Genomic DNA, 19,095 nt, shown 5'->3' with positions numbered 1-19,095 from the left:
ACTGATTTATTTTTTCTCAAATGTTCCTTTTTATAATTGAAGAATTTTTTAAAACTACTTTAAACAATTGATTATAGTTCGATTTTCCTTTTAATCAAAACATTCCAACATCCATTGCACTCGAACATTCTGCAAAATTCCAATCGTTCTCGAACCCATTTCTCACACATCATTCGAGAATCTCAGACACTGGACACATTTAAGTCGACGCACGTTTTCGAAGCAAAAAGTTGTCCAAGAAAACTGTTCAAAGAAGACAAATTGTTTTTCCAATTTCCCAACGTGTCATACACTACCCCTTCTAGTAAAAGTGTCCAATCCACCATTTTCTCATTTTTCAAGATATTTTCAAATATCTGGAGCACCATGTATAATGTTAGAATATCCTGTATGCTTTGAATTTGTCGAATTTGAAAGTTCAAGCAAAAATGAAGTTGAAGCGATGCGTCTTCTTGAATGATCAAATTTTGTCTCGTCTCATTCGTCGGCGACGTTTGTTTGCCTAGCTGATTGCCTTTGCAGATAGAGGCGAGAAATTAAACGATCAATTAAAAATGTAAACTCGGCTAAGTGAAACTTTAAACGGCATATCGCTTTGAGAGATCCAAAGGGTTCGTGGCTTGATTACAGCCTCTCCATCTGTGCGAGTACTTTTGATGAAAATCAAATGGCAAACTTCGATGAACTTTAACAACGCGTTAAATATCATCAGCGCCGGTATAAGGGGAATAAGAGGAGCCTAACAGTCCTGGATTCCTCCCTTGAGGAGCCTCCTCGGATACCTCGGGCCCCAGAAATCTTAATTCGCTCCTGACTATCATAATCAAAGTTTTTTAAATATTAATATATATATTTTCTTTACTTTTATTTAAATAAAATTATATTTTCCTTCACACGTTGAAACATACTCATCAGCACACGTGCAAACAATAAGACACAGAGCTTGTACGATAACATCAAGCTAAATTTTACCGTATCCGTTTCCCTGGTCATTTGCATACTGAACGAGGCAAGGGTATCTGCATAAACCGACAGCTAAATACTAGCTGGTGAAAAAACAAAGTAAAACACATTTTCAAGCGAGGGCGACATAAATTTAAACTACTATCCCGTTTTTCAACCGACCACGCTTCATAATAGTGCAAACTGGACACCATAATATAAACAGTGTCGTAAAATTTCGCGAATTCCACGAACGGGTAAATACAGAACGTGGATGTTTTCGTAAGGAAACAATAGCTGTGAAACGTTTAACAATATGATCTTAGATTTACAAAATTTTCGAAAAATTAATTTTCTTCAGCTACCAGCTTAATAAAATTTTTAAATTTTCAAATTGTAATTAACATTGCAGCTCTGATAGTAATTCTCAAATTTTCTCTTTCGTTTTAATGGATTTGTCAAATTTTGCGGTGAATTCTCAATCAACGCTTATTGGTCCGCCACTAAGTGGAAATAGGTTGCATAAATTATGAGCAGGCAGTAGGAATGCGTCTCGTATAACGAGATAATTAATACGTGGACGACTGTTCACCGAGGCGAACACTCTGGCCGTGCTAGAATGCGTTTACCGACTGTTTCGTTGCTTATAACCGGTCGTACATTGTTCGGCGGAAACACGCGCTGCCTCTTTTGTTCCGGCTACGATCTATGCCGTTCAAAGAACGATCCATGAATTCCAGATATTCGAATGATGTTGGTTCGAATCGGGAACAATTAGAATTGCACGGTCGGATAGTGTGGCTCTTTGCTGCACCGTCACTTTGTTGAAACCGCGATGTCAGAGCTGTTTGAACGAATTTGGGAAGTAGATTCTTTTTTAGTGAACTTTCAGTAGATTCATGATGGTAAATGTAAATAGTAAATGAAAAATTTCTATTATTTGCGGAGATTAACTTAGGTTAACCAAAGATTCTCATTTGACCACCCTTTTTTTATACTTTCTTTGAAAATTTATTTCAAGAAAACTAGTAGATTATAAGATTTAACGTTTTGCATATATTTTCAGTCATGCTTAAACTTATACTCTGAATTTTTATAAGAGATTTTATTGACTACTTACAAAGTTACGATTAAATTTATTCGGTCGTATATTGATGCTAGAAAGAGAAAAATTCGATAGGTTTGATGTTGATATTAAAAATAATATTTATTGTAGATGTAGTACACTCTTATTGGACGTGTTAATTACTAAAAAGAGTACAATGGACTGATGTTACCTGACAAAGGACTAGGCCGAAAGTGGTCCCCTTCCATTTTGATCTAATTTTGTTAGACAGCGGATAGTATCAGGTGTTCATTCTTAATGACTTTAAGTTAGAACACTTGAAGTTCGTTGATGTATTAATTTAAAATAAAAATAAAAATTTCAAGTAGTACATATTATAGTGAAGAAGGTAAAAATTAAAAATAACTCGATTAACTTCTAGCCCTAGTTAATAATATTATAAAATTGTAATAAAACAATTTTTTTCTGCTATTGTTATTTAAAATTCACATTTTTCTGGGATTTCCTATACCATAAACTTCCGATCGGTTTCGGAAGAACAGTAACAACCCCATTACACGGGGTGACCCTGGCTTAATGGTGTTATTATTAAGCTACAAGTGGTTTCGTTCGGTTATCCCATCGTACGTTTTAGCAGAATACCGAACGAGATTGTAATTATCAAGCCAGATGAACGTGCTGTGTTGCTGGATAATAATCGATGTTCTCTCTTGATAACGACGGGACACGTGTGCCATCCCTATTCACAGCTATAAACAGAGGTATTCTAATGATAAACACGATTATGCTTTTGCACGACACACTATGCGGTTGAAAGTTTGACGATAATTACTTGGTTCGACGAGATCGTCGCCATGATTATCGCCAAACGCAAATATCGAGAGTAATTAGAGAGTATGTATAAATGTCAGTGTCATTTTCACGCAAATCGGTTGTATTTTATTGTAATAAATCAACTCTAAACCGTGGGTTCATGGTTGATTATCATAATTTTCTAATTGCAGTTCTTCAAAGTACAATGGTTTCATTTTCCATTTCATTCTTTACACTTATTACACTATCAGTGATAGGTGAAATTATTCTTTTCAATGTTTTTGTATAAATTTCAATAGGATCCGCTTTTAAGCGGAATATTTCAATGTTACACTCGGACAAATATTCCTTGTAATTCCCTTAATCTATACACACAAATTTTGCATTAGTAATGAAGTAGGATGCGCTAAGTAGGACATTAGACGCGTTGTTGGGACAGCATGGATGCACGTTAAGTTATTTTGACAGTAAGCAGCTTAAGGAACAGGTAGCCCAGATTACATCGTCTATAGGACACCAACTTAACTATTCTACAGGCTATTCCCTTGTCTACGTTCTACATTGAAACTTTCATCCTACGCACTGACGTATTAGTTTAAGTTTTAAGCTATGGGATTCGCATGGATCTTCCTTGCAGCGATCACCCTTTTTCTACAAAAACAATAGATGCAGACATTTGAATGAAAATCAAATGCAAGTACGTGAGAGTTTGTAGGAATAAAAGGAAAAGAATTATTTCAAAATATTCGTGAATAAAAATACGTGATTGAACATTAGTATTATATTTTAAATTTTAATTAATAAACAATAATTTAACAGAAGAGATGAGCAAACATTAGATTCATTTTTTAATTAATCAGAAACATAACTGAAGAAATGTGTAAAATTATATAAAACAAAATTTAAAATATTAAATAATTACAGAGCATATTATTTTCCAGCACAAAACTCATTATTAACAAAATAATTATATTTTATATTCTGATTAACAGATACGAATATTATTTCTTTGACTAATGGTAGCATACAAAAGGTCCTAATATATATACCCACTCGTTAAAATCTCTTAACACCTAACTAATCATTGAACAACATAAAACAACAATTCCCAAAGCTCTCGACCGTTCTCGGCTCGGCCGGTTTATCTCATTTCGACCGAGTGATTATCGTCTAAAGTTAAATGAACTTCCCTGAACTCCCCAGTGTTTTGCGGCTCTGTCCAAAACCCACCTTCGGGCGTCTTCTTGAACTCGTCCGTTGCTTTTTCCTCGCGTTTCCTCGCGGCCCATTGTCGTATCCCGAGTGATTATCATCAGCAACGATTGTTCGTGGCCTGCTTCAAGTTCCATTGCCCATGGTCCCGCGAGTCGAATAACTCACTTGCCAACGGTTTGCATTACGGCCTGCTGGCCACCGTATAAATTCACTTTGCGCCTGGAAATTGCGGAAACTTAGAAACATGGACGGCTTATTATCGTCCCACGGATGGGCGCTCGTCCGTCTTGATGGCATCACGATTTATAGCAACTTCGCGTACCCGAGCCACGCTTTCGCCGTTCTGTTCCTGTTGCCTTCCTATTTTTTTTTCTCTCTCTCTCTCCGCGAGAAAATTTGCTCCAGGGAATATCTGGACGAAGAGGATTACTCCCGTATTTGCTGCCTCTACGAGATGGTTTTACGCGGGATGATTGGTACGCGAATGCAACGGACTGTGTTGTATTAAGGGGTGAATTTTCTATGCTGTATATGGCTTGGAAGATGTTCATATTGTGGCGTGTTTCTCGTTTTATGGGATGAAATGTGGTGCGGAGTTTATTTTGATGGATTAACTGCTGCAGAGGGGGTAACCGACCAGTCGGATGAATTTAATTTAGCCGAGTTGAGGATGAATGAAAGGGGAAAGGAAATTTGAAATAACAGATGGAAGAATTCGATTAGAAAATTAATTTTTAATTTTGTTCATCCAGACCCGTGGTCAGTTTAGGTAGAGTAGTTATCTTCGTCTTCTGTTTAATGGTTTTCAAAAACAACTATTCGATCATTCACCTCCAGACTCGTCGATATATCGAGGATGGTTTTCAGATCGATTAAAGCATTTGGGATCAGGGGAATCCGTTCCGGGAACCATGGACGACGTTCGAGCATTTTTCTTCTCGCCGATGCAACCCAAGTGGCCACTCTTAACCCAGATACTCGGGCAACATTCCAAATTTTACAACGAGACCGAACGTGTATGATATAAACACCGTAACTCCAACCTCTTGTCGAGGGTGCACGTGTGTGTACGCGATGGGTTAAGTGTGGTGCTTTCGAATCGACTCGGCCCGACGTATTTACTAGCTTGAGATCTTTTATGCATCCTACTTGGGATCAGAACGAATTTTTGCACCATCCTGTATACCGTTTCTCTGAAACGTTCATTGTTGTTTTGTGGCTTTCTGATCGTAACTCGCTTTTGTTTCCGTTTGCCTCGTTTTCAAAACAAACTGTCCAGGAAAATATTGCTTTTGAAGGAATATTCGCGGTGAAATTCTCTTAAATAATAGGAAATTAAAACTTTAGGACAATTAGGAAATAGGAAACTATCAATATCATTTTGTAGGAGAGAGAAAGGCGTTTCGTCTCGGGATCGTCTGTCAGACTCGTCAGTGGGGCTGACAACAGACGATCCCTGCCCCAGACACCTATCGTACCGCTATTCGGAACTTCTATATATCCGAACGGCATGCCGGGAGAGCACTTGCGAGAGAACACCCGCGATCTCGTCGCCACCTAGTGCTCCCTGGCCCGAACTCAAGGCGTCCGGGGAGACGAAACTCTCTCCCCTCCACTAAACGCCTACAATTTAATATTTCTAAAAAGAATTTCATATTTTTAGAATCTACGAAATTTCCAAATAAAGCAATATGTTGGAAAATCTATCCTATTGCTGGAAGAAGATGAAACATAGATAAGAAAGAATAAGAGCAGTGTCTGCAAACATCCGTTCGCCTCCATCCCTTTCATAACATCCCCCCGAAACATTTATCGAAATGTAGCCCAATAGAAATCACTGGTTACACAGGAATCCAACTGTAAACCTGCGAAAGCCATCCACTATAACATCCAAGGTTATTGCTCGTTCGCAATCTATCTCGTGCAGATTTTATTTTCTTCAGGGGCTAGGGTCGGGGTCCGCGTGGAACCGATAAAACCCGTGCAACTTCCGGCTGAATCACCGTCGAGAACCCCCTTCTTCCTTTTACTCTGTACTATCTATCGTGAACCGGGGAAGCTGCTGGTGAACTCGGTTAAAGTCACGCCAATCGGCACTAGCTCCCTTGGACATTGTTAAACTTTGAAACGTAATAAATCCGACTTACTGACGTTTGATATACGGCCAGCTGTCGGTATTGGCATCTCTAACATCCGTTGCCTTCGAGTATTTAAGCCGGCTATTCATACCGTTTCCGGAAATATCGAACACCTTCGATCGATCATCTTATCGATGTTCAAATTTTATAATGTGAAATTTGGAATTTCTTACTTTCAATTAATTATTTATTTTTAAAGGTGTTTTAAATTAATTGACAGGTGTCGATGTTGGTTTGATAGGTGAAAAAATCAATTTTCAGTTCGATTGAACAGTTCGAATCACTAACAACATCGCGTGGCAGGTTGTACAAAGGGAGGAATCAAAGTTGCACAATTCCAGTTTGTGCCTAATTGCACGCAATTCCTGTTACAATTATCAGCCGCACAAACACAGTTGGTTGAACGCTGATGGAAGTTAAACGTGGCAAATAATCGATTTCGAGCAGGACGCACGAAACTGGCGTAAATTACACGAATAATCCTCGATACGATCAACAACTGGCTGCGAGCAATGGTACGATGCGTCCGACAGAAAAGCAATTAATTCGAACGATTCGTCTTAAAGTCTGTCTCGAATGAGTTACGGTACCTTCGGCCTCGATAATCCAAGGATTATCGATGATTCATCGAAGTATCGTTGATTAATTCTGTATCTTCAACTCTTTGAATTCAAACAATGCCATTTGATATTAAATTTCTTATAGATGCATATTAATTTTTTCATAAATACATAAGTAAGAAGTTGGATTAAAGGTATAAATCATATGGACTCGGGTTCCAATATTTTTTAATTTCAATTAATAATTTATTGCTGCTCCATAAATGAAATTCAGAAAAAAAAGTTGTCTGAAGGATAGCATACATAGATTAAAATACGGATCAAGTAGCAGCTAATTAAATCGGTTCGCGAACGATTTATCTGGATAGCAGGACATAAACGACATCGTTGCTCATTACTCGGGATAAAATTTTCCATCGTTCGTTCAAGTTAGAAGGCGAATCAGTGAAATTAGGTTGTGAAGTGGAGGACGAGTGTCGTTATTATAAGAGAGGCAAGGGGGTTAATCGGATTTGCCGGTCGGGCAATTCAGCCGACTCGAAAACTAGCAACATCGTTCAATTTGCATAACGATGTAATTTAACGCGTATCTGCACGCCCAAAGTGCTTCTTGCCAGTGAACGTAATCATGGTCCTTGTGTTTACGCAGATTTTGAATTTTCCCGATAACCCCATGACACCCTTTCAAAAGACAGATTCCTGTTCTCCTTATGATTTTAATCCTTGGCTGTGTTGTATCTCCCTGAATTCAAATAACAAAAAACAGATGCTAATAATATGGAATATCTACTTTGATTTTTGATTCAGAAAGCCTCCAAAAATATTTTCGAAAATAAATAAATAACATACTGTGAACCTTAGAAGTTAAAAATTTTGTATTTTACTAAAGAAAATTAAGAACTATAAATCTTGAAAAAAATGCAAAATTTCTATAATAATAATTAATAATATTAAAATTGATGTAAGAGAAATGTATGAATAACTATTTGAACAAAATATCAAGCTGAAAATTTAAAAACGTATTCAACTTCCTGAAAAGAAAGAGAAAGACAAAGGATGCAAGAAGAGAGAAAAGAAACTGCTCGCTTGCACGAAGTCTCGTTTCTAATAAACCCTAATGTTCTACGAAGATATTAACATCACCGGTAACGACACCGAGCGTCGCGACGCTTGGTGTCGGTGGTTTTCAGGGTGCAACGACAAAAGGACATCCACTCTTTCAAGGCTTTTTTTTTCCTCTCTCCCTAGCTAACGTTAGGTCTCACCCCTTTCTCGCCGGTATTCTAGAAGTACCCGGGGTAAGCTCATTGCCGCTGCTTACAAAGCTTACTTTCCTTCTTCCTTTTTCTTCCTCCTTGTTACCTTCTTTCTTCTTTTTTTTTAACTCGGCGTAAACCTCTTTTTGAGAACTCGCTATGAGCAATATCGTGTGGAGGGTGGATTCGCTTCAACGTGGGTTGGTTAGACTTCTTTTTTCTTTGTTCACTGAGAGATTGATCTTCTTTATTAGCTGACTGTGGATAATTTATGATGTTTTATAGTCGTGAATTTGTAGAATTTTATTGAAAGATATTTAGCGATAATATAAAAATATTAATAACTAAATACTGAAGTAGTTAGTTAATACAGGATTTTAAATAAATTTCTCTTTAGTCCAGATTATAAAATTTGTTGGGATTTGTATAAAACACAGTGCAAGGAATACACTATATGTATATGACGTGAAAGAAGGCAGAGAAAACGATAAGGTTCTCTGTCTCTTGTTAGCTTTAACCCTTTAAAGCAAGAGTCTCTAACCTATATTCCAAGTTGAGGTGGGTGAAAGAATTTTTAAAAGAGCAAAAGAAAGACGTCGCTATCTATTTTATACAATGTAAGGAACATTTCATTAGGAAGTTGAACGAGCTTCCTCTTCTCCCGCGAGAGAGTTAGCCTTGGTCCAACTTTTCCATAATGAAAAGTCGATTCTGCTTGGTGTGAATTACTCGTTAATGCTTTTTCCTGCCACCCTCCATTCATCGTGAATCTTATCGAGCAGCCATTTTTAACCATTTACAATTAGTATGATTTCTTGGTGTGAAAGTATCTGTAAAATCTCTGATGTTAATTAACTTTCAATTTTGCATTGAATTCTTCGAAAATGAAAATGCTAATATTCGTAATTTTCAACTAATTAATAATTATATAAAACTTAAATTTTAATGAATGGTGGGTAATTTTGTATTTTCATAAAACTGCACTCTACCCTTTTACTTTATTTTATTTTTATTTATTTTAGTTTGTTTCGCTATGAAACACCACAAATCGAATGTTCGTTATTCCCATTCGAATTTGATATCTCAACGGTGACTGGACACATTTTTCTTCTGTTTAGCCCGTATTCGTTGAACTGTGGCCTGATAGATACCTCTCTGGCCGGGCTGAAATTGATGAGGGTTTTCGAAAAAAAGTGTGCGGAAAATAGGAAAAAAAAGAAAAACCAAGTGAAGGAAAGGCTTCAACTGGATACGTCAGACATTTAAAGATTTATTGCAGAATTCGAAAGGATCTGACACTCGCTTTGAGAACACCTGCGAATGAACCTCGGTTATAGTTGCTTTTCAACGAGTATCCTGTCAAAAGTCTTATATGTTTTAAATTTTAATACATCTAGGGTGAAATTTTTCCTCCTATCTCTTCGACATCTGTTCAACTTTTCAGGAATCAAATATTAAATTACACTTGGTTGCCATTGAATTTTTGAAACATTCTATACGATGTGTGGATTTGTAAAATTATTAACATATTTTATTTTTAATCTTAAGTAGTTAAATTCTTTCACCTGTTAAGGTATCGTGTTTGTTAAACGAGACTGAATACGTAAGATTTTGTGACCCATAAATGGGATGACAGGGTTGAACTGTTTGTATTAGGACGAAATTTGACCTCTCACTGTAAATTCGAACGATAATTTCAGTCGCACCTAATTACTCACGCACATTATAAATGTACAGCGTCGAGGAAACCATTCGCGTGCTAATTACAAAGTAGGTCGAACTAAATCCCAGGATGGTCCAACACTAGGTGCTTATATACGACGCGATTTCCCCGCGATATGAATAATTTATCGGTATCGGATATCGGATAGCCAGGTCCGTAACATTGACGCAGCATTCGAAACTACCTTTAAAGCTTAGTCAACTGGCATTCTGATTTCTAACTTCTTATCATTTTATTCCTTTAACATTTTAACTGCTTTGACGATTACCTATAGTCATAAATTTAATCAAATAAGCACAAAGTAAATGAAGAAAAGTGTGCTTCAAAATTAATTAATATTTTATTTTAACAATTACTCATTTAATGGGATTTCTAATAAAATTGTACAAGATATTTTGCAAAAATTCTGAATAATTCTGAAAATATCAATTTTTAAATACCTACCTTAAATCCAATTATAGCTGTACTGACGAATGAAAACATTTTTTGTTACAGAAGCACGAGCTAGAATAAGTGGGCCATCGGATATATACGTAAAAACTGGCAGCCTTCTCACACTCACCTGCCTGATGTCTCAAGGACCTCATGATTTGGGTACAGTAGCTTGGTACCGTGGTAGTCAGCCAGTAGTAACGTCGCCACATTCGGAGAACGACGTAAACGGTGAGCCTCGTATCACTGTGGAAACAGAATGGAGCGACGCACTCACATCAAGGTATTTTTATTTTATTTTATTTTATTTTATTTTATTTTATTTTCTATATAAAAATGTAGAGGAATTAAGAGTCTTAACGTAATACCTGGTGGTTCTACTATGGGGACACTGGTCGTATAATTAATTAATTTAGGGAGAAGAAAACAGATGCTGATGCTAGTAATTATACAAGGTAATAATTTTAAAGGTTAAATTTCAAAGTTCCATTTTGGAAAAAATTAATACTAATACAAGAGCAAAATTTCAAAGCTCAAGAAATTGAACTCTAATAAATGGAAATAAAACATGGGGTGAGATAAATAAAATTAAAGGTACCATTATGACAACTTTTGGTACCATCATATGTTCGGTTAAAAGTTCTTAGAACAATGGTATAGAACGATTCTATAGTAAAAGTTTCCAAATTGAATAAAATGTTTCATAACAAAGCAGGATTTTCTGCAGTGAATAGCTTTCTTCTAATAAAAAGAGACGTTTTCGTGAACTGCATGCACCATCGTGGAAACTTGCTATTCCAATTAAAAGTTTGCCCGAAATTCTTGTAGGTCGATTCACGAATATAATAAAAAAATACTTCAAAACTTGTTAATTTTTATTATGAATCTCAGAATTAATTATTTAGCTATTTAACTTTAATTAACGATTCTCGGTATCAGAATTTGAGAGCCGTCCTAAAAATTCAAGCACTCTTAATTAAGTTAATTAAATATCATTTGAAAGTTATTGAATTTCTCTGATAAGATTTTTTGAAAATTTACAAATTGATTAAGTATCCTTCTTGAGAAATCAATAATGTTTCAAAACCTATCTCTTTGCTATAATCGTTAATAATACTAAAGATCTGAAAGTAAAAAACCTATAAAAAGCCTGAGAAATTACTAAATCACCCCTGACACTAATTTCTAACAGCAGCTCCATTCATCCCCATAATCTCTCTCCCATTATCGCCCGCATGAATCATCAAAACTATAACCGTTGATCCACTAGTTATCCCTACAAGTGTTTCAAAGGGCAATTCGCCGCAGGGCTCTAATTTTCACAACAAAGACCGACGAACACATGTTCCGCCGCAAAAAGACAGAGATAGTAACATGCAGTGTCATCCACGAGACAATTAATTCGGGGTTCTTGAGCCAATGTACGACCTCGTAAATTCATCGGGGCTGACAATCGTCAATCACGTCCAAAAACAGATGCAGTACGGTTGCAATAACGTGACAGAAATGGCGGCAAGGGCTGACAAGGTCCGGCTAGAAATGCAGAGCACGCCCGATCCGTCTTCACGGTGCACAGGCCAGCTGACAAAGGACACTTCGCTCGCCTTGTTTCTACCCTACTCGACGACCAACTGAATATTACGTGGTTACACAATAGACCTGTACAACTCGATGCCCTACAGCCCTAGAATGAGCAATTAGATGTTACCAGATTAGTAAAAAATATTTTTCTCTTGGTTTTCAAAATTTTAGATCATTACTTTAGATACATTATGTAAATTTTTTTCACTTCAAAATTTCAGTGTTCATTTTTAATTAAAGCTTTTGTAAGCGTTGGCCAGATCGGGCCCTTATCTATGTTTATACTGGCATGGTGCGCCGTAGAGTCGCTACGGCAAGGGGAGTGGTGCAGCATGGGTGGCGAGACTTCTCTCTCGAGGAGTTCCGCATGGGCCACGGAGGATTAAAGATCGCTAAACGGAATCTGATTTAAGTTATTTTTTATACCCTCATCTCCTAAACTTTGAAATTGGGAGAATTACGGACCTAATTACATGAAATTTCTGTGTGTCTTAATTAGATGGTACAGCACATTTCCAAGCGTTGAAAAAGCGAAGTACTTTACTAATAATACTAATTATCAAATTGAAATAAAAATTTTCATATTCTCCACACTTTTACCAATCATTACCTAATTTCTTATAATTAATTATAATTTGAAAATTAATTCCCCCTGAATTTAATAATCTCCTTTCAGAGAAATTTCAAAAATCATAAAATCTCTGACTATCAAAGTGTTAATATCTCTTTATAAAAGGTGTCGTACCAATTATAATCCTGGCAGTTAAATTGTTAAGTCAATTAATCCTTAGTATATGGTATGAAAGAGTTAAAATAGCTTCAGTAAAATTGAATTAAACATTTCACAACCACTTTATCAGCAATGTGGTACAAAGTCAACAGAATTCACTGGGCGACACTAACCTCGTCCACCTGTTATTTACGTTCATTATCTCGAGGGTTTATTAAAGGCAGACCCAGTTTGTTCGTTGAAAATGAAAATAATTATTTCTCAAGGCTTTCTCGGTTTGTCGGTGGAACAGCAACTCCAGGGCCACTGTTACGTAGTTCTTAAACGATCGTTATTAGCCCCAGGGGTGTAATACGTTAGTACGACGAACGATGAAACTACTGAAACACAAGTAAATGATTAATCAATAATCTGTTGGGAACGAGTTGCTTTGGAACTTCTTTACGAGCCACTACATTGTGTCACCTGTGTATTTGACGTCAAATTATTTTCTCTTCTCTGGGAGAGACACCCTCCTTTGACCTAGTGGATTTATTGTAGACTTAGAGGATTTTTATTTGCTCGATAATGGAGTGTGAAAATTGTTTCATACATCCGGTATCAGTTTTCTATTTAACATTAGAGTATACCAATTTATGTTCAAATTAAAAATAAATTGGCAAATGTAATCAAAGATTGACATATACCTTCACAAAGGTAGTTTAATAATTTTTTTAATTTAAAACGAATAATTTTGATAAGAAGTAAATTTTCCAAAATAATAAAACCTTCCAATTAATGATTGATTTTTAAATTATCCTCAGAATATGTAATATTTCAAAAACATTTGTACTTTGACTGAAAATCTCCCATTAAATTATTTAAATCGTTTAATTCGAGACAAAAATGTTCAATTACCAAGAGTTTCATAAAAATAGAACACATATCACGAGTGAACTATATTCGTCCCTTCGGGACGATTTATATAACTTATCCTGAAACACACTGTTCCGTTAACATCAGTGTGTACAAAGTAGTGGTAGGTCGCGAAAGCAGAAGGGTTTTGGTGCTTTTATTACGTCGCTGAAAAGGATGATGTACAACGTTACCACCAGGATAATACGCTTAGGCGAACAGGATCACTGGATTTATTTACGACGCCTGGATATGATACCCAATATTTCTGCTGTTTCTAGCAACAGACGTCCAATGACTTTTATTGGTAGTACAGTGTGCTCGTGTTAAATGATGCTGAAAAGTGTAATTTCGTGTGTGTTGCTTCGAGGTTCGCGACAGGAGGATTAATTGCCATTAGAAAAGACAAGAAGGATTGTAGCTAACTCTGACCTGGTTATTCGATCTTACAATTAGTTCCTTTTACGTACTGGCTGGGATAAAAACTTTGTTGCAGGGTTTTTTTTAATTTTTAGATAAAATTACATTCTAGAATTCTTCTCAGAGATGATACTAAATTCAATTTTCTTATTTCACTTAAATAATAAAATTGTAATTTTAATTAGTATTAGTCGCTTAATGAATTTTTTAATACGTTCAATCGTATAAGGATTACATTTGCCAAAATTATTAGTACCATATAAAAAATCATTTCTATTTAGAATAGATATTATTCTAATATACTGTTGTGTTCATTTGCAGCCATCTCGTTCATAGGTCATTATAATAATCGATAAAAATGATTTTCTATATAAAATTAACACCAAATACTGAAAATTTGTCAGTGAAAATCAGGAAATTGATCTATTCAACGACAGAGAAAGTCGGTAGCTTTTACCAATAATTAGAGCACTCGGTATAAATACATCACTTTGAAGTAATTAAAATTTCAACTGATGAATACGCAGTGAAGTGTAATCACAAAACGCTTATATTTCTCGTTGAGGGGAAATTTGGTCGTACCGCAAGCGCTATTGAACACCAGTTAATAGGGTGTTAGATCATCGACACTTCATTGTTAATTTCGTCATTAATTATTTCATATAGCTCGTGAACGGAACCGCGTAACAACGATCGTTCCGTGAAATCGAAGCCATTTGCTGTCGTTTACACATCGTTATACGATTAATTTCTCTGTAAATTAAAATCCAAGTATTACTGTAGGTAATAAACATAATTTTTCTAATTTTTTTGTTTTTCTATTGCTCAGAAAGAAAAGTTTCTCAATGAAAATTTGATCATCATTTATTTTTTATTTTTATGTTGAAAATCATAACTAGTATATATGTATGAAATATGAATTTTCAGTAAGATTAATATCGGTTTTTCGTTTTATTACAGATTGAGGATCACCCATGCAAAGCCAGGCGACTCTGGGAACTATAGCTGTGTGCCCACTGTGGCAGAGAAGGCCAGCGTCAACGTGCACGTCATCAATGGTGAGTTGCATATAGAAATTGCATGGTACAGCGATTCTAATACCGCGTATTTTAGCCAGTCCCTTGATTCTAAACGGGCTGATATTTATACATGTATTTCGAAGACCTCGAATTACACTCGATATTATTGCAATCGCGATCACTTTACGCATCTGTGAATTTTTGAGGAGACCAAGTCAAACGTGAATCTTTTGAAATCATTCTTAAACAAAATATCTTCCTTGATACTAATTTTTCTTCTTAGTTTTCTCTAACAATTTATTTATTTTCTCTAACATTTTTACCATGTATATCTTGAAATAATTATTTCACGAACATCCATGGGAAGTTTCGATATCAGTAGGATATACCATTTTCATCGAAGTTTCCTAGCTGCAACTGAATCTCCTATTCTTTCGAATTTCTTCGGCGAAATAGTTTCACGCGTTTCAAACAGAAGAATGCAAAAGGAATTTTCAAAAGATTCCCCTCGACTCCGAGCTTCTCGAGTCTTTGTATAATAATTGAACGCAGCGAGAAACTTGATTCGATCAGAAAATTTTTTATCAATTCTATTCCGAACTCCTAGCAACTTCCTCTGGTAAAGAAAATTAAAAAAAGGGAATATTAAAGGAAACGTTTTCTTGAACGATATTAAATTTCGGTTAATAATTAAAATCAATAATCAAGACAATTTTCCAATTATCAAAATGATAATATTTCGCTTAATTCTTAATTTTCTAATTCCTTAATAGGAAATTTCTAATTCTAATTTTTTAATATCTAATTTATAAATTAAAGAAAATAAACTAAAGTTGATAAACTTTTTATTGGTCAAAATTGGTTAATACAGTCCAAAATAAAGAAGAATATAGAATATTTCAATTTATCAAGACAATAAATAAACAGCAGAAAAGAGTAGTTTCACTCTGTTGAAAGAAATGGCTCTGTTCTAAAAAAAAGGCAAAGGTCTGCTGGTTTTCTCATCAGGGTGGTTTCACGGTAGGGGACCCTGTAAATAGAAGGAATTAGATACAAGAACAAGATGGTGGAGCTGTAATCCAGGGATCTTTATCCGTTTCGTTGCTCGAGTTTTCCATTGGCCATTATCTCCCCTTTTGTTACAACAGTTCCAACGGAACGTAATGCGATTCCTTTCTCGAACCACCATCGAATCTTTTAGATATAGAAGGAAACTAGTAGCTCTCTCTGTACTTTTCTCCGTTCGTCTATACTTCCGGATCCTGACTTCCGGTCAGTCTTCCACACTGCATTGGAACACGTCCTGTGCACGTGCAATCATAGATATTCTTTTTAGATCAATCCAACTGTGTGTAGAATTGAACGGGTTAAATAGTAGTTTGATGATGGTAAATGAATGAGACCACTAATCCCTTCAATTTTTTGTATTTGGTGGATGAAATAATAAGGATTGAAATTGGAAAAATTAATAGAAAAACAGGATTCTCTTTATCAGCAGACAATTAAGAAAATTAAGAATTATCGAAATTTCAACAGTTAGAAAATTCTAATTAGGAAATTAAGAAAATTTCGAAAAATTGAAAATTAAAAAAATTAGAAGTTAGGACATTACAAAATTAGAATTGGAAATTTTCTATTAATATTTTACAAAATTAAGAATTAATAAAAAAGAATTTTATTCTCATTACGAAATGCACCATTTTGTCAGTTATACCATAATTAATAAAGAGCAGTAAAATTTGTTGAAAAGCGTGAATTTTAGAAAGTTTCGAGGTAAGTTGGCCAAGCGAAAAAAGCTCTGAAAGCAACTGAAATGTTTTTACCTGCCGGAAGTTAGTTTGCTTTTAGTAGTGTGTAAAAAGGTGGCGAACAGTTTTCCGAAGTTGAGTTTCAAAAATTTAAACGTCTCATTTATGGACCACGTAAAAACTAGAACGATTTGCGAGATGGTGAAATTGCAATCCTGTCGGTTGCTCGTTACGAATTTTCGATTACCTCGTACGAGTATTTTCCAAGAAAAATCGACATAGTAAAATGTTTTACAATTAAATCAGGGATTTATTCCCGAAAATTGATATAACCTCGGAAATAATATTGAGAAGAATAATATTATATGACAGTAATAATTACTGAATTGGAAAAATAAAGAATTAGAATCAGGAATTTCCTATTGAGGCATTAGATAGCTAAAAATCACGAAAATTTCAATAGAACCTTAAAGTAGTTCTTTTTCAATTATTCTGATGACTTGTGCATTTCACTACCGTATTGTAGTTCAAGATTAAATAACAAATTCATCAATTCTGTCCGTAAGGAACGTTCTCGTCCATAAGTTTCGTTCATCTTCTATTAAGCACGATATTAGATACTGATTCATTAACTTTCCCAAACGAGCCCTTTGACGTTGACCAAAGACATATTGTTAACTGAACCGATCGTAGAGCCATCAAACTATCTTGTTTGTCTTTCCTTGTTGCACATTGGAGCCGATGTTCCCTGATAACTTGTGTCTGTTCGAGACTCGTGCACCACACAATGTAAACTGCATTCATATTGCCGTACGTATTATACCAAGCAAACATGTTGATGACGAACTTATGAAACTTTAATGAAATTCAATTAGATATTAAATTATAAAAAGGATTCGAACCTTACTTAGTCAAAATAATTATAGTAGTTTTGCTTAGTAAATAGCAAATTGTTTATTTAATTTTTTTATGTTCATGAAATTCGTTAAATAGAGAAAATTAATTAACGATTTGAATTCTATACGGTGTTTAGTTACAAAACGAAACCGTGTCATTTACTATACATCGGAGCAAATATTTGATCGATAAACAATCCCTCTTGAGGTCTGGATGCTCGTTAAACAGGTGACACGGTAATATAAATTAGAGCTGTTCCGATTATTACCAGATCCACTCTTCCGAAGGCTGGAATTTTTTTCCAATTTCGATTGACGATGGCTTTTACCGCGTTCGCGTCAGAATTTATAAATATGCAAAATTACACGCTCTGGTTTTACATCATCGATTTAAGTATTTCGTTTACCTATTTCTAAAAATAATCATCTAACAAATGTTAAAGAAACTTTTCAACCCTTAAAAACATTTTTCAACTAATAAAATAAAATATGTATCACTTAAAAAAATATTTCAATTTCAAATACACATTAAAAAAGAAAGAAAAAGAAATGAACGACCTACATTTCTGTTCGTTGATTTTAGAAGGAAAAAAACGAGGATGATGTCACCAAGTTTACCGATTGACGCCCGTTCCAGGGAACAGATATCTTGCTTGTTTTCCTTCGACACATTCCGGTCGCATTTTCCGCATACTTTTCAATGAAAGCGTCCCGACGCTGGTAACGGGACGCTAACGGTGAGATTTGACAAGCTCTTTGACATTTCACGCGTCTGCTAGCCGAGCTAGGCTGCATTTGACAGATTAATTAGACTCTGCGTGCTTTTCAGAATGACGCGTAGTATGTAGAATGTTGAAGCTCGAAAAAAAGGAATCCACGTATCGCGTAGACCCCTTTTTTTTGTTATTTTCCTGTTTTTTTCAAGATCAGCCGTAAGATTGGTTTATTTTCAACGTGACCACTGAATGGATGATGGATCGGTGATTGAAAGCTGTATGTTCTATCAGAGGATTATTGATGGTTCTTTGACTTCCATTCTATTTTATGGCATTTGAAAATATCTCACGTTTCATGAGATTTTATGATTTCTAATGACAATAGAAAATATGAGCATTGATTTAGTTTGTTTAATATTTGATAATTAAACATTTCACATTTTTTCATATTTCATATTTAAATTAATTAAAATGAGTTTTCATTGGAATTTATCTATGTGACAAAATTAAACTAAATTATAAAAGTGTAATTTGGAACCGATTTTGAATCACAGAACTATTTGAAATTTTTAATCCTTCAATCTCTGTTGAACGATCAAAGATCAAGAATGATGTACCACGAAGGACGCTTTTGATCGATTGAATGTTCAATCGAGTTGAAAGAAAATTATCCAACCGGTAGATCGACGATTTAGCTATCCGTTGAGTGAGTGGAAAACGAAAGAGAGAGGGTGGGGTCTGAAGGGGTTAACAAGATTAGCAACGATCGCGAACCTTGCAGCCTTGCAAGTCACTTAGACATCCGCTTGGTAACCTTTAACCCTTAGATAGGCCACATACCACCATAGCCACGACCACGACCACTCGTCCCTTACCTTATACCACCATCCATCCACCTCCTCTTCTTCACTCACGAGCCACTTCCGGCAACGTTCGAGCTGATTCT

The 19,095-nt window shown here is 35.4% G+C and overlaps 1 protein-coding gene across 1 annotated transcript in view; it reads left to right on the top strand.

Annotated features, from left to right (window-relative positions):
* Positions 1 to 19,095, top strand: part of LOC114871252 (zwei Ig domain protein zig-8) — a 219,763-nt gene that overhangs the window by 183,997 nt on the left and 16,671 nt on the right. The window contains exons 4-5 of the mRNA XM_029176926.2: positions 10,209 to 10,428; positions 14,731 to 14,828. Of these exons, the coding sequence (XP_029032759.1) occupies positions 10,209 to 10,428; positions 14,731 to 14,828 (318 nt within the window). The remainder of the gene's footprint in view (positions 1 to 10,208; positions 10,429 to 14,730; positions 14,829 to 19,095) is intronic.

Source organism: Osmia bicornis, chromosome 10 (genome assembly GCF_907164935.1).
Source record: "Osmia bicornis bicornis chromosome 10, iOsmBic2.1, whole genome shotgun sequence".
NCBI lineage: Eukaryota > Metazoa > Arthropoda > Insecta > Hymenoptera > Megachilidae > Osmia > Osmia bicornis.
This window is presented reverse-complemented; position numbering and strand designations above follow the sequence as displayed.